We start from the raw sequence: 25,254 nt of genomic DNA on the forward strand, positions 1-25,254 counted from the left end.
GTTGTGTTTCTATTTTCTTTCAAGTTTTATCAGGAAGTGCTTCATTTGCTTCTCCTCTCTAGCCTCCGACTACGAAAAAAAAATCGACTTTGTAGCTTCGACAAGGCATGTGCTGGAGTCCAAGCGTCTGGAAGTGTGTCAAGTACGGACTTGAAACGCATCTGTTTTTGGAAACCAATGTTACGACTGTCTTTTAACATACCTGGCATTATATTTTATGCTACTACTCGATTCTCAGTTGAGCAAATATCCCCTTAGACTATAAAAGGCACTGTGAAAAGAAAGGCTTAATGTTTGACCTCTTCAAACCAAACATACCTCACCTATGAAGCGGTCTAAACTCGAACAAGTGTTTTATAAACAAAAGGGTCTTGCTTGAGAAGAGTAGAAAAAAGCGATCGGCGCTATCAGCAGTTTCTGCCCCTGTTTGACTTCTCTCGACGCGACACTGTGGAAACCCCAGACGAGCGACTACATTTCTCTGACCTCTCGTAAGCCTCACATATGAATGACAGCGGCTTGTACTGAATGCTAATGACCATGTTCGACACACTCCTACAACTGCTGGATGCATCGGGCAAACCAAAAATAAATCCCACAATCCCCTCTCATGTAACTGTCGCGGCAAGGCTAATCCCGCTGACCGATCAAATGGATCTAAACCTGGAATAAACTCTCTGACCATTGTTTGAGCTGCCGACGCACACTGCCACCTGTGTGAACTTATTGCCTACACATTTAAGAGGGTCGTTTTTTAAGAAAGGAGCAGTTGGCATCGAATCCGTTAAAAAACCCCAGAACCTGGACCTCCATCAGGTCAGGCCAGCACTGTTTGATGTTGTGATGCTTTTAATCCAGACACACTCTACTGGGAGTCCCAGATGACCCCGTCCTGATTAACAGAGCGATCAATGAATCTTCACAGCTAATGGAAAATGAAGTGAGGAAAAAAAATAGCAAGCTCCAAACAGAACAGCGAGTGTGTTCGACTCTGAGAGGAGCTCCTGATATACTACGTAGGAAAAAATATAAACAGCCGTCTTGTTTAAACAGCTGTCTTGTTTAAATGTTATGAGAAAAATATGAAATATATAGAAACAAATGGAGTTTATCTCATCGATGTTTTGTTTAAAAATGACACCGGAGACGTCCTATGTGGAGGTTAATGTGTGGGGCTCATATTATTTGTACAAGCACCTGACATCTATAAAGAAGAGGCAAGAAGAGAACTGCTCACACACACACGCACACACACACACACACACAGAACAGAACACCTGAGAGAAATGACCAGAAGGGGGCAGCACAGCACCCCGAAATAAACAGTTGAGAGGACAGGAGAAGAGAAAAACGAGGGAGGGAAAGGAGACACTACAGTATCTTGGGTGAAGATCAGGGCACGGTGCATGTTGCGGTCATGCAGGGCTGTCCAGCACCACGGACATCTCCGCTGGACAACAACCAGAGTGTGCGGGGGTGGTGACCGAACACCGCCTGTGCCGGGAAAAAAAGCCGAACCAGGCTAAGATGTGCGGCTTTAGACATTTTCTGTGTCAGGTGGAGCTGGGACTGTTTTCAGTTCTGTGTTGTGCTGGGCTGGACTGAGATACCAGAGTCGTGTTGTTGTGCTGGCCTCTGGGGGCCTGTGTGGTGGATGCTGCTGCTGCTGGTTTACGGGGGATCTGGGGTGGTCTCTTAGTGGCCGTCGTGAGTTGTCAGCATTTCCTCTGCCCTCCGGTGCAACTCCAAGGCCGTGACGGTGCAGATGTCCTTGGGGAGTTCTGATTTCCTCCGCATCAACGGGCGCTCTCTACGCTGGTCTCTTTGGATCTGGACATAAGGAGATAACAGAACATTCAGCACCAACACACACTTCAACCCTTCACAACTGTCATTTCACTTTACAGTAGCTTGTCTGCAAAGGTGAACAGAAAAGTCTGGACATCCACATCTACAAGCACTCTGCTCTCACACTTTTAACAAGCACATAACAAAAACATCAACGTGTTTGTCTCTTCCAAAGCCTGCATGACAGGCTTTTAACATGTACTAAGAGAAGCGACCACATTACACCGACCTTTGCTGCCCTTCACTGATAAGAGTTTGTGAATTGATTTTCAGATTCTACTGCTTGAATGGTCCGACTCCTGCCTAAATCTGATTTTCTAACTCCCTATGAGCCTGAATGCTGCCTGAGGTCTTCTGGCAGGGCCTTATTCATGGTTTTCCAAGATCTTGACTCGCCACCAATGGTGACCAGGCTTTTTCTGTCCGGGCCCCAGGAACTCCATGCCTGTGGATCTCAGGCAGGCTTGCCTTTTCATAGAAGAAGATTGGAAGCTGCCTCATGCCTTTGAGTTAATGTACAACTTATAAAAAGCAGCCCAGTGTCCTTTACAGACATTATGTCGACCACTCAGGCATTAATCAAACAAAAAAGTCAGTTTTCCTGGTGTACCATCTACATGTTTGTATTGTTTGGCCCTGTCTGAAGGTGTTACATTCAGATGTTTAACTGTGTTCATAGGTCAAACAGTAACTTAGGTATCATTTAGTTTTTACTGTCTGTAGTAGTGGTTCTTATAACCAGGCACAGTCTGCTTCACTCCATCCTATAAATAATTTCTTCTGTCAAGATGATTATTTAAAGCAGATATGGGTCACATGATTCCCAAAGTCGATGTGCAGCCTTAGTGACACATCTGGATCTGACTGAATTGTTCTAAAAAGACATGTTTTTTCTTTATTGAAATAGGACCTTTCAAAAAACAAACTTACAAAGTGCTTCTCAATATAAAACATATAGTAAAACATATAAGATACAGAACTGAGAAGCATCAGTTAAGAAAAAAACACAAGGCGTTTTACACCCCAATATTCACTGCTATACTACACTATACACACATTCACTCCTAACCTGTGTGGCTTCCTCCTCCATTGATTTTTTTAGCGCGTTGACGTCATCTAGCAGCGGTCCGTCTGTCTCCATGTCCATCAGACCGTCTGGACCTCCCGAGTCGATCATCATCAGAAACTGTACAGAGAGAACCGTACTCATGAACTCCTGCCTTGACTTTAAATACTTAACCAATTTTAAGAGATGATTACATTTCACACTCATTTTGGACCATTTGGACATATATGGAGCTTTGTTGCATTCAAAGGCCTCGGTATAATGGATTTTCGTTGTAATAACAGAAGCATAAAATTGTCGTGAAAGATTACAGTTACTGAAGCATCAGTCAGTCGGAAGATGTCAGTATTAATATATTACTAGGTTAAAATCTCTTTGCTCACCTGTGGGTTTGACTTTGCAAGATTCTCGATCTTAATCCACGCTTCTTCTCTCTCTTTCCATTTGGCTTTCTCTCTGAAAAACCCAACAAAACAGACAAAACCATTAGAGACGGCATCAAGAGGAAATATTTACACAAAGACACACTGACGTCATGAATCTGTTATGTTTAAAGCATTTATGGCCCAGTTTACTTTTCTAAATGACTCGCCTGCGTAGTCATTTTTTCCATTTCTAATGATGTTTGTGCGACGTTTTCTATGACGTTAGTGACTGTGTAAGAAGACCACGAGAGCTGTAGCTCCGCAGCAAAACTCGGATTTTTGACGTCTCAGTCGTCACTTACTTGCTTTTCTCTGCCCTGAACTGTTGGGTGCAGTCGTCGAACAGCTTCTGGTTCATCTCCATGAAGAGTTTCAGAGCATTGTAGATCAACCCATGGATCGTCCTGCACACAGACAATGATTACCACGGGTCACTTAATTTACGGACTTGGTAGAGAAACACAAAGATAGACCTGAGGGACGGCCCGGGTGGTGACTCACTTGTTCCAGTGGGTCTTGGAGTTGCGGTAGAGAGATGGGAACATGATGGGTAGGATCTTGGCGGCGTTGTCACTGATCAGACTCATGATGTACTCATTGTTCCAGTAGTACAGAGCTCGTTCTGCTACCTAGTTTAGGATAGTTTACAGCAGTGTTACATTACAGAGACGACATTAGATGTGGGAAAGAAAAGAAACACGTGCAGAACAAACTAAACCACATGTAATTGTGTACCAGGATGATGTCAGACCTGAAAGTGAGGGCTGGACACACACTTGGCCAACTGTCTGAAGAGGGGCTCCATGACTTTGACGAACTCCGAAGGCTCAATGACGTCTAGGATCTCCTCCAGTTCATTGAGGAACATCACCTCTTTTGGACTGTGTGTCTTCGGCCAGTACTTTAACAAAGCCATTACCGTCTGCACACAAAGGAAACAAGGCTCATTAAAAAAGAAAAAGAAGATTGTACGGACATCTAATTTGTCCGACTAATATTGAACAACGCAATCCTGAAGAAATAATTTGTACTTGACAGATCACATTGCAAGTCTAGTCTACGAAGGAAATTTGGAAAACCAGACTTTGGCAATGAGCTAACTAACTGATCTTGAGCAGACAGGATATTGAAGGATAATTCAATCGACAATATTAACGGCACAACCCCGTTAATAAATCGTATCTTACCGGTTCTGTGAGGGTGCTATCCTTCTCTAAGAACTGTACCACGCAGTAGGCCAGCTGAGGGAGAAACCAGACATAATGTTTCAACACTGCAGCACTGTAAACACTGATGTGAGAAGATTTTGTTTATTGCTTAAAGTATAACAATATTTAAGGGGTTACCTGTGGGTGATATACACTCAGAGACTTGACTTTGTGTAATGGCAGCAGAACTTTCAGCAGGAATATCTTGTGCTCTTCTTTCAGTGGTAATGCAAATCCATTGATTATGCTGTGAAAAGAAAAGCGTTCATTAGATCAATGTGTGCTCGAGTTGTACGTAAAACTAATGGACTCCAGAGACAATCATTCTACTACTGAAAAAACATTAATGGAAATGAACCACAAAAAACAAAAGGACACCATGAACCGTAAACATCTGAAATGTTTTATGGGTGCACCTCTCAAAAATATCTTACCTGCCTAATATTTCCAGTAATTCTGCTATTCCATTATGGTGTTCAGTCTCATAAATGAACCTACAAAACAGCAGCACAGGGTTACATTTAACAAAACACAACACATTAGTCACAAGGACAACAGGCGCCGATGTGTCACTAATGTACCTCACTCACCTATAAAATATGTTATTAATCTGTTTCCTAATGTACGCTCGCAGGCCCAGGAACTTTCCATAGATGCGATGAAGAGTGGTCTTTAAAAAATCTCTTTCCCTGGGGTCTTCACTGTCAAACAGATCTAAGAGCTGCACGCAGAAAAAACAGGGTTACTAAGAATTACAAATACAACTGAGCACCAAGTACAAAGCTCTATAAAGAGATACACTCAATCATCAACAAAATGCACACAAAAGTATCAGTATATGCTCACCTGCATTACAAACTTCTGGTCAATATACTTTTTGGCTATGTTTGGTTGAAAGTCTGGTGACTCTAAGAACCGTAGGAAGAATTCATAGACGAGCTGAGGAAGGAAGAGCAGAGGTTATAAGACTTTAATATACTCTCATCAGTTTACAGTGAAGAAGCAAGACTGTTGTCTCAGTGCGTCTGTGTAACTCTGTGTGTGTGCTGTTTACCTGTAGATGTGGCCATGCTGCCTCTAGCGTGGGCTCATCTTCCTCTGGGTCGAACTCGGCACCCGTGGGGTTGGATGATGGCGGCAACGTCCTGAACATATTCACAGCAAACTGGGGAATAAAACAGAAACAGGCATGATACCATGCTTCAACTGCCAGCACAGGTGTCAATTACAGATTTAGTTTGTTTAAACAATACAAAATCTGAAAAAATATTGAGATGGAATCCGTGACAACAAAAGGAAGTGTCAAATTCTCTTCCAACTCTGGTATGGAAAGGCTGAGTGTGCCTGATAAGGCAGAAAAAGCAAGTCATTTCACTGTACTGACTGTGATTTAACATTTAAAGTTCAGCATTAGCTTTGTACCAAATAAGACTCAGTGTGGAGTTTAGTTGATTAAAGCAGATAGAAGAAAGTCAGAATAAATGGAGAAAAATTACCTAATTTGAACTGTAATTAAGTTTTAGATGACGCTTGCCTGACACTGCAGAAAACAAGTCAAACTTAATTCTGGTGCACAGATAATATCTGTGATCTGAAGAAGACACGGCCTCAACAGAAACAGAATGTACTCACTGGAAGCAGTATTTACATAGGATGGTCAACAGGTGACTGAGCATCACTGGTGTGTGTTTTAGTAAACACTCCTTTTTACCCACAATGCACACACTACAATAACCTTTTATGCAGCATTTAGCCAGGCTGAAGAAAAAACACAGTTGCTATTGCCAAACCTCGGTGAACAAAAGCTCTGGCTGTTAAATTTGTCTACCTGCCACTGATTAAATGTTTGCTTCTAAAACAGATCTGACGGCTGAAATAATGAAGCTGATGGGGAGACTCGGCGATCCATCAGCCAGAGTGTCTGACAAGCAAACAAGGTTATTTACAATCAGTAACTTGTGCCACACTATTACAAGAAATAAATCAACAGAGCTTTAGGGGAGTTGATGCTAAAATCTGAAGAGGAGAACATTCTTTGCTACAGCAATGCCATGCCAACACAAACTTTAAGAGTGAGATACAGTTCACTGGCTATTGTACTGTCGATTACAGTGCAAATACATGAAAAACACTTGTGCAAGATTACATAGCCCCTGCAAACTGGTTTATCTTCAGTTTTGAGAAACAACTTCGCTTATTTCAACCGAAAAATGATTTCCAGTACTCCACTGCCTACAACTGTTCCAAGACACTAACCAACAGGAATACGGTTCGCCAAATGGATTTCCATTATGTTAACCCAACTTCATAATCTGCCTTCAAAATGTTAAATGAGAAAATCTTTTATTTTCTTTATGAAAAAGAATGAATGAACATTTGTGCCATATGCTTTTCTGAGATAGCAGCCTGTTTCAATGGCAATTCAATCCCCCAAACTGGGAGCATCCATCCATTTTCCCTTTCAGCCTATTCTCGTTTTATAGGCAGCACACTTCAGATAGTCCCTCCAGAGTGCAGTCGACCAAAGGTTGAAACACACTCACTCACCATCATGTTTATATTCTTAGCAGAAACCATTTCTTACTTCCCTCCACAGAGAATGGGTCTAATGGAACAACCGCTGTCGTGTCATCCAAAGGTCTGTTAAAATATTGTTCTAAAGCCTGAACACCAAGGCATCAAACATGGCCTGAAAGAACAAGGGCTTATGGGGGAAAATAATACATACAGCCTTAACATGAGAATACACTCTTTATTGCTGTAAACGAGTTTGTCGTGTCAATCTCCATACTTTGATGATGAAAGCCAGCAGTGGACTTCAAAGAGTCTTTGTCTCTCTTTGGCAGAGGAAAGGGGCTGCAAGGAATACGAGTATATTTTAATGCTGATTTGGCAGCTCTGTTGCATTTTCTGCTGATCAAATGAAGCCACGACAAGGAGGATGGGGGTACATTTGCACCTTGATCACCTGCAGTTTACCATGTGGCATTGAGGCAGGGCTTTGATTAACATCAAAGGCTTTTTAATTTGGCTTGGGAAAGCAAACCTGGCACCATGAACACATCCAGGCCACAACCTCAGAGGAGCACGACTCTAATAAATATACAGTAGGAGCTCAATGATAGCACGCTGAATACAGCCCAAAAGAATGAACAGGTTGAGATCTGCATAGGTAGGAGTTACAGGCAATTTACTGTAGGTTTCGTGACCTCATTTATGTTGAAGGGACAGTTCACCCAGAGGATCAAAACAATTTTTCCACTTAGCCGCAGTGCTTTCGATCCATTTAGATTGTTTTAGTATGAGTTGCTGAGTTTCGGAGACATTTGCCAGAAGGAAGTCTGAAACTGGATGGCACTGGCTTGTGGTGCTAAAAGCGCCAGAAATTTGAAAAACTCAAAAAGCAATACCTCTTTCCAGAAATCATGACCTGATTACTCAAGATTACTCACAGATCTGTGTGCAGTTTCACATTGGAACTATGTTCTTTATGAAGGAAATGTGCATCTACTCATGGACAAGAGGCTAGCTAAGTAAGCTAACAAAGCTATACACATAAACTTCTACGACTAACTAAAGAGCCAAAAAGAACAGACAAAATGGGTCTAAAGCATTAAGTATTGCTGCCAGTTGAAACCACAGTAGATTCTTTTCCCATGGGGAAGAAATAAGTGCCTTAACAAATAGCAGATCCTCATACGGAGGCTAATTGAATATAAAAGCAATAACTACATTCTACTGTGTCAAATGGCTCTTCATGGTCACATGCATTCAGTGATAAACAGCAGAGCCTTATTCACAAGACTGCGTCATAGAGCTTTACAGACAATGAAAGAAAATCCTTCTCACCTCAGTGACATGACAACTCAGGAGCTAATGTAGGCGACCATTCTTAAACCTTAACGACCTGCTGTGCTGCTACACTTATCTGAGCCAGACACACGAGAAAGGCATGATTTGCTTTATGAAGCTTAATACTGTAGGCTTATTTCATAAAACTATTATCGCCGCCCTGCGGTTGTATGCATCTGCACGCCAGTCAAGTTGAAGTTGACATCCATGTCTGTCCACTCTCACATAATATAGCCTATGTAGTGAAGACTTTGAAGGAACTTAATAAAAGCTTTTAAATGTAGTCCTTGGTGAAATCAAAGTCAACACTACATCACATGGGCATTCTGTGGGAATCACTGCCTCACAGCCGAAATTACATACTGAGCATTTAAGAAATGTCTGAGAGCTTAAAATAACATAATATTAATGACTGTTAACCTGGTTGGATGCGAACACTAATGACCAAGTCTGTAGTTCAATGCCTCTAAATACTGACCATGTGAACCACCTCTGGGTAGATGGGTTCTGTGATGACGTTTCTGTTGTGGGTGATGTACTCCACCATCTCGCTTAGCGCCGCCCGTTTCACCTCCTTCCATTTTAGATCACTCAGTGGGTCCGAGACGAAATCGAACAAGACGCAGCACTGCCGCAACTTCTGGATGAACAACTTCTCCTGCTCTGCAGGGGGAACATCTGCAAGACAGAAACAGAAAGACGGTTGAAATCGACAGGTCTGCCATTATGTGTGAAGATTTATCAGGAAACAGGTTACACAGCTTATCTTTAAAACACAGAAAGTAACACTATACAAGCCAGATGCTGGAATAAAGTAATCCAAAACTGGACCAGGTGATACCGGAAAAAGGTAAATGTTGATAATGATTGGTAATTAGTCCCAAAAATCATTGTTCAAAGTCATTTTTTTCTCCCACCATCCCCTCTTTCACAGTCAGTGATAACTTGTCCCAAAGATTTACGGTCTCTAAGGTTCAGCACAGCCCTAATTTGCTGCTGTGGAGTTCGTGTGGTGACATGTAGAGACTGCATTTAAAGATTTCATAAATCAATAATGAAGCCTTTTAAAGACAGCGTCACACCACATCAATCTTGCAGAGGCTCTAAGTCTACCTCCAGGAAAATTAAGCCACACCTGTGTGTGTGTGTATAATCATTAGCTTGCAATTTAAAAATCATTACACATTTTTGTAGCTTCTGCACACTCACTGTCAATGAGCCAGCCTCCATTCTGTGCCAGCGTGCATGCATTATCCTCTTACAACAGCTGCCTCAAATAAATCAATGATTAGCACCAATCATCCAAAACACTTTTTCGCAATATGATGCACCATCAATTAATCAATCAAGTAAACGTTATTATCAAATAGGACAAGCATTAAAATATAGAACTGCTCATTAAGGTATGTTTTCTGCTCATTATGGCAACTTTCAGGAGCCCTCAACATAAGCGCGGAGCACAGGAGCTAAATGCAGAATCAGCAGAGGGGTTTTTGTTCTGCAATTACAAGTCTGCTCCCAAAGAAGCGTTAGGGCCACGTAGTGCTTTATTAACAAGTAAAAGAGCTTCAGAGCTGTGCTAGACCTGCAGGTAAACATGGCCATTTTGTTTGCTTTAAATCAGGTGTTACTGATTTATGGCTTTTTGGGAAGACCAGATAAGACACCATTACTATAATCAATAGTAGTAAAATACACTCTGTCATGCTCTAGGTTCTGCAATGGGACACATTGCTTTCACCAAGGGTATAACTACTGTACTTTCACACAGACAAATGTCAGTATCACCCTGTAAGCAATGACAATGGACAAACAGCTTCTCCTGCAAATCATTTAGCCACAGTTGGTCAGATTCCACATCTACAAAAAGCACACTAAACCAAAAACAGGTGCAATGGTGCTCATTCATTTTTGTCCAACGTTTGGATTTATGCCTTAACACTAAATGCCACCTATTAAATCCTACCTATCGGGCAGCATGGGTTTGTTCATCCCAGCTTGTGATTTATGAGTCAGTCTCGTCTCCCCATTAACAATCTGCATGTGTACTGCACATCACCATGGTGACCACAGGCAGAGATGGGACTTTGGACCAGGGGGTGACCGGCCGCTCCTAATCAAAGATGTATGCAAGCTGCTGCTGCTGCTGTTGTTACACTGGAATCATATGCTGCCGATTTGTTGTGCCCATCAGCTGCGGCCAAGAGATGTGTCAGCCAAACTGACCTCACGGATAATACCAGCTGGGAGTCAGGAGAATACCCAACACCGATAAGTCAGCACTTTCTACAACACTTAATATAAAAGGTAGAAATGCAGAGGTGTTGGAAGCCATTTGGTGCCATTACGTCGTCGTAAACTAAACAGAAAAAGAAACATATTGGGAATTTGGTAAGGAATGCAACAGGTTTCACATAAAACACAGCTTTATCCTTGTCCAAGATGTTCCTACAAAACACATCCATAAAACCAAACCACAAAGAACACAAAATTAGAAGAAACTGCTCTTATGATAAAAACGGTAATCAAGCCAAACCCTAACCCAAAAAAACAAAATCAGGTTGATTATATCAGAAACAGTCCTGACAACTTGCATGTCAACAAGCAAGTTGGCAACATCAGATAGTAACAACTAGTTTCGGCCTGAATGAAAAGTTTTGCACCTTAGACATGAATCACAATACTGTGAAACTCCGATTCCAGATAAGTGATAAAAAATGAATGAAAAAAACAACCTCCATACTGATTCTGTGAACCCACAAAGCAGTTGACAGGTTTGTCGAGGTACTTTCTCACAACAGGAAACAGACTAACACATACGACTTGCATACGTAGGAACACTCTGAACAGAAAATGGCCTTAGTTTTTCTGACATCTTTTTAAGTAACATTTTGCCACATTTCCATCGTTTATATAATCTCCCTTTTAGCAACCAGAATATTGAGCTGTTTTTTTTTGTTTTTTTTAAATCGTTCACTAGACATTTTATCTGCCAGCTGATATACTCCTCAAAACTCAAAACTTGTGTAATGTTTAATCATTAATTTGCAGTATTTTCTACACATCTCTCTTGTGACTATGGCCTCTACAGCATGTAGAGGCACTGGTACAAACATCAGAGTTAATGCCAAGAAAAATAATAAGTTAATTCTAAGAGATCAAGTACAGTAGGTTGCGCACACTCCCACACCTGAGACTGACAGCACTAACAGACGGACTTTCCCTCCACCTCCATGTTTCTGAGTCACAGCTGGTATTCAACACACAAACACAAAATGCAGCTACCTGTGTGCTACCTGTACATGCAGGATTTTCTTCTCTCAATCCTATGTATTGATTTCTTGAACCCATAAATACTTCTGTTTTATAATTCCCCCAAAATGAGCCCTCATAAAAACATATTCAAAACCTGGGTTTCCTGAGGTTGTGGATAAGGAATCGTACAACTTGTTCTTCAAGTGTACATCAGCCTTTAGGGCCATCTTGTGCCGTACCTTGAAACCTGGAGTCCAGCCAGCTGAATACAAAACATTTTTGAGTCTATATTCAGACTGAGTTGAGAGTAGTGACAAGTCTGTAAGTAGCTTTGCAGTAACATCATACTTTATTCCCTTCATCCAAAGTTTTGGCCACAAACAAGATCTAATCAACCGCATCAAAGGTCGAACAGCTGGCAATTTGCTTCACCCCTGAGCTTTGGCTACCACATCCGTGGAGAACCCTAATGGGGATCTGTTTTTGTTTCAACACTGTGTTTAGGTAAGACACAGCTGAGTATTTTCTTTGCTCTGTCTTCCTCTCCAACAAGCTGCCATTTTAAACTGTGAAGCTGCAATATAAAAAGAATACTTGTCACCACCTTCTGTGTCGGTTATTGTCGCTTACTGTTTCCCTGCTACAGGTCTGGCAGGTACAATATCTATAAGAGGTATTAAGACCTTTTCATTTTAGACAAGGAAAAAGACAAGGTGCAAACAAATCTCTTAGTATTTATCTAAATAAACAACAAGAACAAACATGTTCAGTCCTTTAACTGTGGCGACCCAAGTTCATCTGTTCAAAAGCTAAATGTTTTTGGAAGTCTTCAAGTTTATTAAGTTAAATACTCCAAGTGTGCCGACTGATTTTAGGTTGAATTCACCAGCACCTGAAAGATCTGTGCCTGTAACTAATGAACTGAAACTTAGGGCCATCCATAAGCACCTCATCTCATCAAACGCTGAGTACCAAGAGGTCTACCAGCTCCTGTTACACAACAGCACTAGGGTTTCTGAACAGGCCTAAAATATTAAGAGACATGCTGTGCAACTGCAGACTTCACACACAGGCCTCTCTGCATGGATGGGCAAATAACCTTTACTCATCTAAAGACTCCAGCATGCTCACAGGAAACCGGTCGTGGAAACAAAATACTCCCAATCCCAAGTCCTGCAATAACAGCTGGTGAATATATAATTAACTGATTAATAAACTGGCAACACCTTTAATTATTTTGAACATACGCTGTGTTAATGTGGACATATGCCAACCGGTGCAAATTAGGACAGGTAGCTATATGTAATTATGTGGCTTTGATTATGCCTACAATTTTACCAAAAGAATGCCTTCGCAAGTCACAGCATGCGACGAACAGATAGGAGAACGGCTACGTGATGAATGTACATGGTCACATCTGTTTCTGGAGAGAAGTTGGTTGCAGAGAAACTGATGAAGAAACATTAGCATTGAATTTGTTACACTATATGCACTATACGCTCACTCTTAGCCTGCGTCTAGAGTCGGTTTCCGTTTTACAAGCTGGAGACTTGCTGAAGGTCCCAGCTTCAGGCTCGGTCTTCAGAAGCCAACAGGAGATTCAACAACAACGTGCGGAGCATTTCAGCTTGCACGTGTGTCAGCTGACACCACATATACAATACAATACAAAAGCACACACTGACAACAAGCTTTGACCTCACTTCCTATGACATCAGCAGCCTTGATGGGGGGATGGGAGACTCAAAACTAGCACTCCTTCTCACTCTCTCCTCGCCCTCCCTCCCTGACTCAAGCTTAGCTATGCACTGTCTTGGCAGAACCCTTCCTCATTGACATACAAACACAATCCCCCGCTTCCTCCTCCAAAAATACTCCTGCCACCAGCACTAGGAGGATAAATGCTCTCACTCTCTCACAGCAACTTTTAGAAAAGTCCTCTGACACAATTATTTTCTTGTGCAAAAATCCAAAGTATATTGCAACAATTTTTGCTCATTTCCCCCTTGAAAACACAGAAACACAGAACAAGCAGAGGAGGCAAATTTCCTATTCTCACCTCTAAAATGCATGAGGGCCACAGGCTGGAAAGGCCCATTGGAGCTCGGTGCATCCAGAACCATCCCACTGGCGGCTCTAGTACATGCCAACATCAGTGAGCTGAGGCAGGAGCGAGGGGAGAAGAGGGCAGCCCAGGCTAAGGCGAGGAGCCAGCCTCCATTTTAGCACGAACACTCGGAGCAGAAAATGAAGCTCCCCTGCTGCTGGAGGGAACCAGCTAGTTAGTGATGTCATACCTCCCTACAGCCGCCCGGTTGGCTGGCTGCAATCACATGGGGCTGGCTGTCAGAATACATAAACATGAGGGAAGGGATTGGCTGGTGGGCTGGGGGGAAAGGGGTGGGACTGTTACTGTGATTGGAGCAGAGAGCAGCTACATCTGTCAAGAGTTTTGAAGCACAAAACTACAAACAGACTCCAGTTTAACCCGTTATATTTACAACATGCAAGAATAAGGCCAGGAAATATACAATATACAACATGTAGCCTCTGTGAATGAGAGGACAGGTAAAGTGACACTACTCATTTCTCATTCACAACCTAACATGACAACAACAAACCGCAACACCACAACCAGCATAATGAATGAATTACTGGAGTTCAATGCCTTAAAAAGGACACACCATAGGGCGAGGTTTGTACATGACAGGAGACTGTTTAACACTGTCAGACAAAAGCCCTTTGTATACGTGTGCTGTCTTTGTGTGCGAGTTTTTGCGTGACAGATGGCTCTCCAGGACCACAGCCTGAGCCCAGGTGTATGTGTATGAGAAACAGGAAGGCAGGAAGTCTCAATGTGAGCAAGACAGGATGTGCATATGTAGCGAGCAGCACTCTGTCTGCCTCAGCAGCAAAACCCTGCACTGTAAAGCTTTGTGGGAAGAGAGCACATCTACGGTGGCGACGACACTAAAACCATCATCACAAACTAAGTATGATTAAACAATCCCCTTTGCAGCAAATCAAGCAACAATAAGATAATTATTTCTCGCAATCAGGGTAGAAAGGTTGAGTAATAGTGTTCATCCACCCACAATCACGACATATACAATCACCAATCCCTCTGTGCACTGTGTGTCATCATGCTGCAAGGATCATACGTACAGACACATACACACACGTTTGGCCCGACTAAGAACCATGCAAAACCGTGCAAATGCAAAGCAGGGGGTGTTCATTGCATTTTGGAGTAGGATAACCTACAGTCCCAAATTTGTAATCAGTGCTTGCTGCACTATCACACATTCTAGGAGGGGCACTCCATAAAAAAAGAGCAAACGAGACACTACTAAGCAAAAAGCCATTTCCTGTGCACTTTTTCTTACCCCATGAGGATTAGCATTTTGTACCAAAGACAATCCACACACTTTTTTATGTGAACAGAGCTTGTGTAGCATACTAACCTGAGTATATGCTTCCTTTTTGTGAAATACAAAGTCTCACAGTTTGCACTTTTATACACATTTGCACATTTCAAACTAGACAATTATTTTTTTACTCCTCATGAATGTCAGTGCCAGTCAAGATTATAAAATGTGACATGCTAACAACTAAATTAATAACAAGCACGCTTAGTATTTGAAAGGACAAGTCTTGCCATTATAATCATATTAAAGTCTCCTTTGTATGGGTTTGACATGCCAAAAAAAACAAGAGGCAACAAACTTTGGTTCAACTTAGTTGGGCAACTTTGCCATAGTTTCAAAATCAAAGAGGTGTGTTTTTAAGTCAAAATACTTATCTACATTTACTTTATGTCATGTGTAATCTGTGTAAATGCATTCATTGCAGGGTTTTTTAGAAGCACAGCTGTTTCAACACATAATACCGTGTCACAGCTCCTCCCTGCGGGTTTGTACTTCTGCTTTAGAGGTGCAGGAGGTGTTTGTGTGGTTCAAGTCGGGACGTCATGTTTGACAAAAGCACCTAATTTCAATGGTCTGTTTGCATTTAGTCGTATGTGTCCCCGTCTCTTTCTGAGTGGTGGTGTTTTAGTGTTGTAATGTATTTGACTGATTGCAGAAAAAAAGTTTACATTGTTCCTCAAAGATTGTCACGATCACAGCTTGATTTTGTGCAACTGGATGACTTAAGATCTCACTTATGTATCTGTGCTGGTCTTTTAATTTCTGATCATCAGATAGAGGGGCGACATCAGCTAACAGGTGATTTCTCAAAATTGTGTATTTGGTAAAATGTAAGGAAAAATATCATGTTAGTCAACTCTAGCTAGTAAGCTTACTCAGAACAAAAATATAACCCAGGATGATTGATTTCTCTGTGTTTGCTCCCTAATCAAACTCTTTGAGGTTTCTGGTTTGACTGGTGTTTGCTTCTGCAACACTGGCTGCAAACTGTTAACCAACTATTTGTGTTTGTCAGCAAAGTCAGCAACCTTGAATGTCTTCAGCTAGGCTACAAGGCAGAAAAAGGGACTGAATCCCAAGCACAACGATCCAGTGTGACAGAACTCTAACATCAAGTCTGTCCGGTCCTAATATATACAATATTGGGGTATTTCAGCAGCAGGGTCTAGTCTGAGCGTATAAAGGGCTCTTTCTTGCCATTCTGTTCCCTAGTCATGAGGCAACCTCCCATCAGAAGATCTGTTGTTCTGACCAAGACAAGACAACGCCAAACACACCCACTTGTTACAAATACTCTCCAAACGCTTCTTTGGCACATGCATTCGACAGGCTTGAGCATTTTTACTGTCTGTGCTATTTCTGTTGGTGGAAAGACAGCGAACTTGTGAGGCATCATGAGTCTGCTCCTGGATGAGATGGAGAGCATGCTGGCTCGTGTTATAGCAGAGCTTTCTCATAAGTCATCATTGATAGCAGCAGGCCAGTTAAAGTGGTTCATTCATAGGTCTGCTGATCTTCAGTGTCATGATTCCTCTTTAATAAGCACTTAAGGCTTAAATCTATACAGCTGAGGCTCTTTTAACAGCAGCGGAACTTAATTTTCCCCTTAAGCAGCTTCCAATGACAGAAACAGCTTTATCTATATGCTAGATCAATTCACAAAGTGATCTATTCAAATCCAAGCCACGTTTATTATGGCTGCTCTGTATTTCTTTCACATAAAGACTGCAAATATGCACAGTTCAGAATCTCCGCTGCCATTATATTGGGAGGTTTATCACAAATGTTGGAAAAGTGGAAACAGACTGTGGCTGCATGACTGTAAGCTGAACACACGCAACCATAAATGCTGCGATTAAAATTGTGTAACATTACTGAGGAACAGTTTATAATAATTATATGAAAAGTTGCCAATTTCCTTTCGCACATATTGAGAACTGTTGTTTTCAAATATTTTTATAGCATGACAGTAATTGTTATTGTAGGATATATACAGTGCATACCGGATGTTTACCAAAGGGTATAATGAACAGTTGTGGGCACAAACATTCGATTGCAGTTCAAGCACAAAATGTGTTTGCATTTGAGACACTATTTACTTCAATATTACTTCAACATTTCTTTATTTGATTGCTTTCTAACACTAGAGACTTTTACTTTAAAGTAGCAGAGTCATGCCAAAACATTACAAGATATTACAGCTTCATCAACCTGAGTTATTTTTCTATGTTTCTATGAAGTGTTTGACCAGGGAAGTCTCTCTCATGAGGTGTGGGAGTCTTTTCCTCCACCACCTGCAGGAGTGGGACAGGAAACCCTTCCCTGAATCCTGCCTTGCCCTTTTGCATCCTGCCAACCATGGTAAAAAAAACATATTAGCGTGAGTTTCAGTGTCATTTCAAGCCTTGCTACCCTGCAAGACCTGGCTGTTAAGAAACTGAGCATTCTTGGTTCTGCATGTGTCAACCACACATATAAGTCTAACACACGTTACGCAAACACAATACTAGTACGCTCACTGTTTAAAGCAAACAATATTACAGAGACTCTGTAATGTTTCTATGGAAAGTAATCTAACTTCTGTAGTAACTGATGGGAATTGTTTCCCCATGTTTCCTTTAGTATCCCTCTCTTCCCAGTCCAGTGGATTGAATAATCACTGTGGTTTATCCAAAAACTTCAAAATAAATGTGTGCTGCACGAAATATAAGTTGTTCCAAAATTTTGCAGATCCTTTCTATGACTTGCATTACTTGGCTTGTTAAACTTTAACACAGACAAAACGCCTTTGACTGCAAAAACACTTAAATTCATTGATTAGAATCCCTTTTTCCATTTGTTTTCCACTGCTAAAATATTCAGGGTAAGTTAAATTACATGACCGTCTGGCTACTGAAATGTTTGTCCCAGTTAACCGACGTTACAGTAACTAAAAAATGTGATACTCTACCCAGCAGATGGCGACAAACCCTGTGAGACAGACGCTTCATGCAGGATAGCTCTTGCTTTACTAGAGAACACATACAGAGGCGACAACTGTTGTTGTTCTGGGCTTTTTGGCAAATACGTTTACACTTGAAACGAAACCACAATGAAATAAACAGGCCCAAGTGGAGCATTCATCTCCTGTTATGTACGTCTTCAAAACTGCCACGCTAGCATATACAAATGCTAGGACAGTGTAAAAAGTGCTCTTGAGTCCCAAAAAACACAACTGCTTTCTGGGGGGGAGTTCATGGGAAAGAGGCTGCTTCTGGTCACGGATTTTTAGTCTCGCCTCAGCCTTGTGGCTCTGCAGGACAGCCTCTAAGACATGTGTTTCCATCGGGAGGTGGTGAACATGCCTGGAGAGAAAAGAGGCCAAGCGAGGAGCATGTTTGGACAGGACTAAGTGATAACATCTACCGGGCCACTGTGGGATAATGTTTTGCAGAATGTTATCAAAGCATTCATTGGTCTGGGAAATGAGCAGCTTTTTTATCAGAAATTAAGTCATTGGTTTCTTGGCAGAGTACAAAATTAATGGCTAACCAAGATAAAGACGCAGGTATATTTATTGGTAGGAACAACTCCTTTGTGAGTCAATAAAGTCTTATCCTACGGAAACAACTGGTTGGGGAGCAAATGGCACACAATAACACAGCAGCTGCTGTCTCCTTTAGTCACAGATAGTGACACTTTGTCCCATAAGCAAAGTCTTCCAAAGAATGAAGTAACATTTGCAAATTCTCCCTGAAAAGGAATGCTGCCTTTGCTCTAAAGTGTTGTAACAAGATGATCACTGCAAGTAGGGTATTCAGACTTAAGAGCGAGGAAAAACAAAGCGACTCTTTTCTAAAGACAAAAAAAAAAAAAAGAAGATAATTTTAAGGCATTTACATCAGTGGCAAACAGCAAAGTCTGTATTGAAAAAGGTCAGGTCTTTCCAATGGTGTATTTTACTCTCTTTAAATGGGGAGTTGGCACATCTTATGTTCCGATGTACATGCCAAGCTGCACAGTTAGTCGATTAATCGATCAAAAGAAAATTAGTTGCAAACTATTACAATAATGGATTTATCGTTTCAGTCATTTTTCAAGCAAGAATGTCAAACATCTGCTGGTTCCAGCTTATTAAATGTGAAGGTTTGCTGCTTTTCTTTGTCATGTATGATAGTGAAAGAAGAGTCTTTTGGTTTTGGACTGTTGAGGACAAAAAAAGCCATTTCAAGATGTCACTTTGGCCTCTAGGAAGCATTTTTTAACAACTTTTTGACATTTTATAGACTTAACTTTTAATTGTTAAAGACAAAATCATAATAATAAAAAGCAGATTAATCAATAATGAACATTATAATTAATGATAATGACTAATAATTAGTTGCAGCCCTAATTATAACACTGTTTTGTGTTTAGTTTTCCTATTCTTGTCACAGAAAAACACCATGTACTGATGCTTGTGCATGTTTGCAACTGTTCACCTTATGAAACAGTGAGATCACATTCAATACAATTTAGGCTGCACCGCCAAGTTATATAATTAATTTTTGAGTGCTGGGAAAAGGCAGGGGACAACCTGTTTGTGTGTTTATTCATGCATGCATATACAGAAACATGCATGGATAATGTGCCCAGGGGCCTAACGACAGCGTCAATCTCTCGCTTTTCCATCTGGTGCTATCCTGGCACCGAGCTCTGACATTAAACATCGATATATATCTGCAAAGACCGACCAGTTTACGTTCTACATGGGGGAAAGAGAGGAGGAATAGAAGAATGCCTGCCAGACATTGCTGGTCATTGGCAACATCCTGAAACACAAGGACCATGGAATTAAAGCTTTATCTCTGGATTACCACTAAATATAGACGCTTGGGTTAAATCCAGCGCAAAGTCCATGCCATGTATGTCCTCTGTTTGTTTCCATGTATTGCATAATGTCATGCTCAGCTTGGTATTAAAATGAGAATGATGCAGCAGGGGATGTTCATATGTATCACAGCTTGGAAAGAGTGAGTAAATAACTGACTGCGTAGCTGTAAGTATGCATATCTGTGAAGCCTGCACTTACCTGTGTCAAGATTACAGGGACTCCTTACCCCGCATGCCTAAAGGAAAACTCTGCCCTATATATAGCTTCTGGGCGATTTGTTGAGTCTTGAATTAAAGCTTCAAAACATTTTACATTCATTTTTTTGCCCACAAAATGGTTGTTTGTCTACAACTCCTAAATAAAGTACAGACCCTTCCAGCCTGGAAACAGCAGCTCTACTAACGGTGCTTGCATGTATATACTTTTCATGTATACGCAACAACTCCAAAACTGAGAGCACTGGGCAGTGAGATGATTATGTGATTAGATGACAGGATTTAGTTATTGTATCAGTAAATACCTTTGAAAGCAGGCAGCTTCTGTAGCTCCCTGTTGTTGCTCAGGCTGAAGCGAGAGGAGCTCTGCCTCTTGTCCTTTTTGACAGGTGTCTGGGAACCTGGCTGCTTCCCTTTTAGCAGCTGAGTGGTGGGGGGAACACTGTTGCCAGTCTTCCTGTTAGAGCTCTGCCGAAACAAGAGAAAAACACCCACATTAGTGACACTGAGGCAGAGCAAGCACATGTGGTGCACTGGGTGTGAACGAAAGTTCAAGGAGGACTCTGATAAAACTGCCTGCATGTCAACGCTAGCCGAGTAGCTTAACCGCCATACACTAGATGGGACCTTTTTATTCTATAAGGTATATCGCCACGAAAACAGCGTCATGCATTACTAAGGTCATAAACTACACTTTATCCAATGGTGGTACTATATATATATATATATATAAAAAAACAGTACACTTATCTTGGGACTCTTCAAGTTCACATTGAAAAAACAAACCATTGTGATTTTCTTATCCACTCATAAAGCCACAAAGCTGCGTCTCAGTAGACTTAAGAAACCCAGACGGGTTTGTAGAGCTGGATATAATCCTGATGTGGGATCAACTGAATGTGGCAAGTTTCTCACAGCTGGTCCCACCTGCCTGCTGGGATCCATTCATCAACACACACCTGATGGCACAGGGCTTACTTCACCAGATGCACCTATGGAGCTGTGTCAGTCCGAGTCACCGGGGAATTATTAAAATTCATTTAAGACCCAGATGAAGTTGGCCACAGTCTGCAGCGCTACAAGATGGGAGCTTAGGAGTTGGGCCACTACCAAGCTGTCGAGGGAAGTGGGAAATAAAGCTGAGCTGCCCTCCATTACGAACTGGATTACATATTCATGTCATACAAAGATAGGAATTTAGTCCTTTACTTGTTTGATCATTAAGCTACATTTACATTTGTCATCTATGATTCTCTAATTTTACCGATTTGAATGTAAATCACTGATGTTTGCCAAAAAGCAAATGAAGCCTTCCTATATATATATAAATGTTTCCTTCAGTCTCAAACACGTCTGTTTACCGTATATATGAGACAAAAGGAAGGGTGGGGGTAACAACAACAGCTTGCAGCGATTTCAATCTGTCACACGGCTGGTGCAAGAGTAGATCTGCTAAAAGGCTGCTGACACACATCAGAAATATCGATTGCTGCTCATGCTTGACATTATCCAACAAAAGATGGGTGGGAGGCGGAAACCACAGTTTGACGAAAAAATGAATTTAGAAGATCAACAGCGGAGGAACATATCTATATACACAAGTACGTACACCAGTCTATGCATCGATCTGCAAACTTGTGTAACTTCAAGCACATCAATAACAAAACATCCATGCAGGGTTAGTATTATTCTTGGTAAGGGAAATGTGCCTGTACATCTCTAAAAATATACACTATTGTCTTAAAGGGAATAACTTCAAGCGCAGATTTCTAATAACAATAAATGGGACAGTGTATTTCAACAGCCACTATAATACAAACAGGTGGTGACCAGCCCTTACAATATGAATATTGAATGACGTGTAAGGAGAGGGGGGGGCAACTTTTGCTGTCAGCTGTCATAGCAGACCTGAAATAAAAAGGTCTTCAAAAGGATAAAGGAAGTGGAAATCTCTCCATAATGGTTCAGTGATGTTTCGATATGGTGATTAGAAAGGTCATGGAAGAAGTCTGATCTGTTGTTTGTAGAATCTGTTAACAGATGTATTTTATAATGGAAGAGAGGAAAAATCATGAGAATAGTGTTTGAGACCATACTGTGCACCTGGTCCCAATGAATGCCCTAGTTCTCTTTTACAAATGCTGTACATGACCATGCAGTGCAATAACGTTACATAATGATTTCCGCCAGATGTCTGTGTTATTACAGGACAAACACAACGTTAAACGGTTTTTAATATTGGCTGAAGGCTTTTGGCTTTCCCAGATGTGTTACCATTTTTTCAACATTTCATTATACACCTTGACAGGTTCCAAAAACTGAGTGCAATAGCTTTTCATAAAAGTTTTTTCTGGCAATCTCATGAGAAATTCCTGCCTTGAGATGCAGAGTTTATGACAGATGGTAATTTCTGAGGCGCCAATCCTGTAGACTGGAATTTGTTCACATGTTTTTCATGAGTATATTCTCCTTGCAACATTTTATACATCGTCTTCTTGTAGGTATGAGAAGAAATGTCCTTGGAACTATATTTTGATTGCTTCATGTTAAGTTTAAAGTCTCATATTAGTGTAATATCATCTGTCCCCTGGTTTACGAGTAGTTAGTACAGTAGGCATACATTTTTATCATACTATCTTCATTGTATCTTTAAGATTTTATTCAATATAGGCATTTTATCCACATGTTGCAAAAACAGGGCTGCAAAATATGGTTAAATAAAATTATACTGTGATCATTTTGACAGATGTTATGACTGCGATATGATTCAAGATTAGTGGGAATGATCATTTTTACAATTACAATTTTCATATTCACTCATTAAGAATTAAAATCATGAGGATGTGACATTTGTTCGGGTCTGTACCAAACAAATGTGTTTTATTACCTTTGGAGAACAACATCTATAGGCCACTGAGTCTCTGCAGCGTGACACAACAACAGAACAGCACAGTCTTTGCAATTTGGATATTGCATTTGGGCATATTGCAATTACGGTTACATTTCGGTTGATTGTGCAGCCCTATGCAAAATATTACGACATGGACATGGCAGCAGTATCAGAAAGAAACCTCTGTGAACGCAACTGATTGTATGGCTGGTGCCATAAACTGATGTCATCTGCAAGTAATTTAGCACCAGGTTATCAACAAACTGCAGTGCGAGTCATGAGAAGGGCAACCATGAGCCAGGTACAACCCAGTCCTGTCAATGAATGCTCTATACACCAACAGAAGACAGCAACCAAAGATCCACAGCACAGTGTGTTCATGAGATTCTGATTTAGAGGAGTTCAGCCACAATTTCACTGATGGTAGCTTTGCACAACCGACTCCTCAATCAAGCGAGTACATCAAATGCCTCAAGCTGTGATTTGGTTCTCACTACACAGGATTACAGCTGCTACAAGACATCAGGAGCAGGGTATACTTGCACATCTAACCACTCTCTGAACCCGAGTGGTGTGTGGGCAAATCTTGATGACTTTTATGTGACAGAAGTCGAGAAAGCTATGGAGGATCAAAAACCAATATTGCTTGCTCTGTGACAAAATGTGGCCGCAAGAAGTATGTTCAAAGAATCATGAGGTCTACATCAAGCAAGCCTTTCTCCTCCCACTCCACAGGAGGTTTTCTGTCCTCCATGTGAGGGCCTGCTTTAATAGTCAAGTTCATTTTATATATATATATAACCCAATATCACAAATCTGCTACAAAGGCACTACAGCCTATAGAAATACCATAGTCGTATCAACACCATGCTGACCTGTTACAGTGAAAATTACCAACATAAGCTCTATACATAGCGGGGGTTATTATGGTGCATTTCAGATTTCACAGCCACCTCCTGTGATATTTATAAACTGTGATTCACATGATATACCGAGTATCTATAAAAGAGTGTATCAGACAGGGTAAACAACGTGATACAATATTTTTAAATCACCAAGATTTTCCATCAAACGTAAGAGTAGTTTACTGATTTTAAGGGCATGATCTCATCCCATCTGAGAATCCTTTTTCACAGACCTTCCCCTGAATCACTGCAAAGGACAGCAATGGACAGCAATGGACACTGATAGTGCAGGGGTTGAGCGGCGTAGATTCGGCATTGCCACTGATAAGGCAGCCCTCTTTCAAACACTTGTATTATCAGTGGCATTTGAACTTGTGTGAGACAAAGTCCTACTGTCTTGCAGGTGGTTTACTGTGAGCCTACCTCATGCTCTGTATTCTCTTGCCCTCCACTCTTGCCCACTTTGCCAGACTTAGGGGTCTCCTGAAAGGAAGAAAAAAAAAAGTTGAAGCACTGAAGTCAACTGGGACATTAACCACATAAGTAGGTTGACAACACCAGTGAGCAGTCTATCAATGAATGCAGCCGTGGAAGAATCCTTGCTAAATATAGCACGCCTGCCCACCCAGTCTCACACTCCTGTTTGAATACACTGGCAGGTCTGCTGCTAGCTAGCAAACGTTACTTCAAAAATCAATCGCATTCATACGACCCCGGCTTTCAGCTTTATTAAAAAAGACAAATGTCCTTACATTTACACTGTCAGGGAAAGCACTCATTAATAATCTAACGTATCTTTTGATAACGCTTTTAAAATAAAAGAGCACAGCGTACCAAGCGCTAACATGTTGGCAGGGTAGCGGCTAGCTGGTGATTATTGCTGGTTGGCTAACGTTAACGTGATGGGACACTGCGCTCTTTGCTCAATGTCTTCTCGCAAGACCGGTTTATTGATAAAAACACACTGAAATGCGCCTCACGCAAACTTTGCTTTCAGCCGTCGTAACCTTTTTTCTCCGACTCACCTTGTCCTTTTTCGTTTTATTCGGCATTGTACACGCGTAGCCGCCCTTGCTCCCCTCTCGAATACTCCACAATCAAAACCTTGACAACTCTCAGGGCACCGCACCGTAAGGCGGCTCCGGCCCGGGCTCGGCCTGTGATTGGCTGCTGTCCGTCAGCTGACCCCAACGGCTCAGACTGACGCAGCGAGCGTCATCGCGGGGGGACGTCGGGAGCCCCCTGCCGGTGAGAGGCGGCTATTACAACACATGATTACACGGCAGCAGGCATCATTATGATCAGCTGGG

At 41.5% G+C, this 25,254-nt stretch overlaps 1 protein-coding gene across 2 annotated transcripts; it reads right to left on the reverse strand.

Annotated features, from left to right (window-relative positions):
• ppp2r5cb (protein phosphatase 2, regulatory subunit B', gamma b) lies at window positions 1-25,036 on the reverse strand. 2 transcript variants are annotated; one of them, XM_073492734.1, is made up of 16 exons: window positions 24,970-25,036; window positions 24,368-24,427; window positions 20,455-20,617; window positions 8,878-9,077; window positions 5,602-5,712; window positions 5,394-5,486; window positions 5,138-5,268; window positions 4,982-5,041; window positions 4,686-4,794; window positions 4,527-4,580; window positions 4,091-4,261; window positions 3,841-3,968; window positions 3,642-3,743; window positions 3,298-3,370; window positions 2,918-3,034; window positions 1-1,830 (listed from the first exon to the last, which is right to left on the reverse strand). In XM_073492734.1, the coding sequence occupies exons 1-16, from the start codon at window positions 24,994-24,996 to the stop codon at window positions 1,696-1,698; spliced, it is 1,734 nt and encodes a 577-aa protein (XP_073348835.1). In that variant the 5' UTR covers window positions 24,997-25,036; the 3' UTR covers window positions 1-1,695. The 2 variants fall into 2 exon arrangements, with proteins under 2 accessions (XP_073348835.1, XP_073348837.1); XM_073492736.1 differs by lacking the exons at window positions 20,455-20,617; window positions 24,368-24,427; window positions 24,970-25,036 and adding an exon at window positions 13,714-13,895.
• Window positions 25,037-25,254: the final 218 nt, after the last annotated feature.

Source organism: Pagrus major, chromosome 22, assembly GCF_040436345.1.
Source record: "Pagrus major chromosome 22, Pma_NU_1.0".
Classification (NCBI taxonomy): Eukaryota; Metazoa; Chordata; class Actinopteri; order Spariformes; family Sparidae; genus Pagrus; species Pagrus major.

Coding starts and splice junctions, on each gene's coding strand:
- ppp2r5cb (XM_073492734.1), bottom strand. CDS start 24,996: ATGCCGAATAAAACGAAAAAGGACAAG. Junction 5,042..5,137: donor ATTAATAACATATTTTATAG/GTGAGTGAGGTA, acceptor GCTGTTTTGTAG/GTTCATTTATGAGACTGAAC. Junction 3,969..4,090: donor TGTCCAGCCCTCACTTTCAG/GTCTGACATCAT, acceptor ATCCTAAACTAG/GTAGCAGAACGAGCTCTGTA.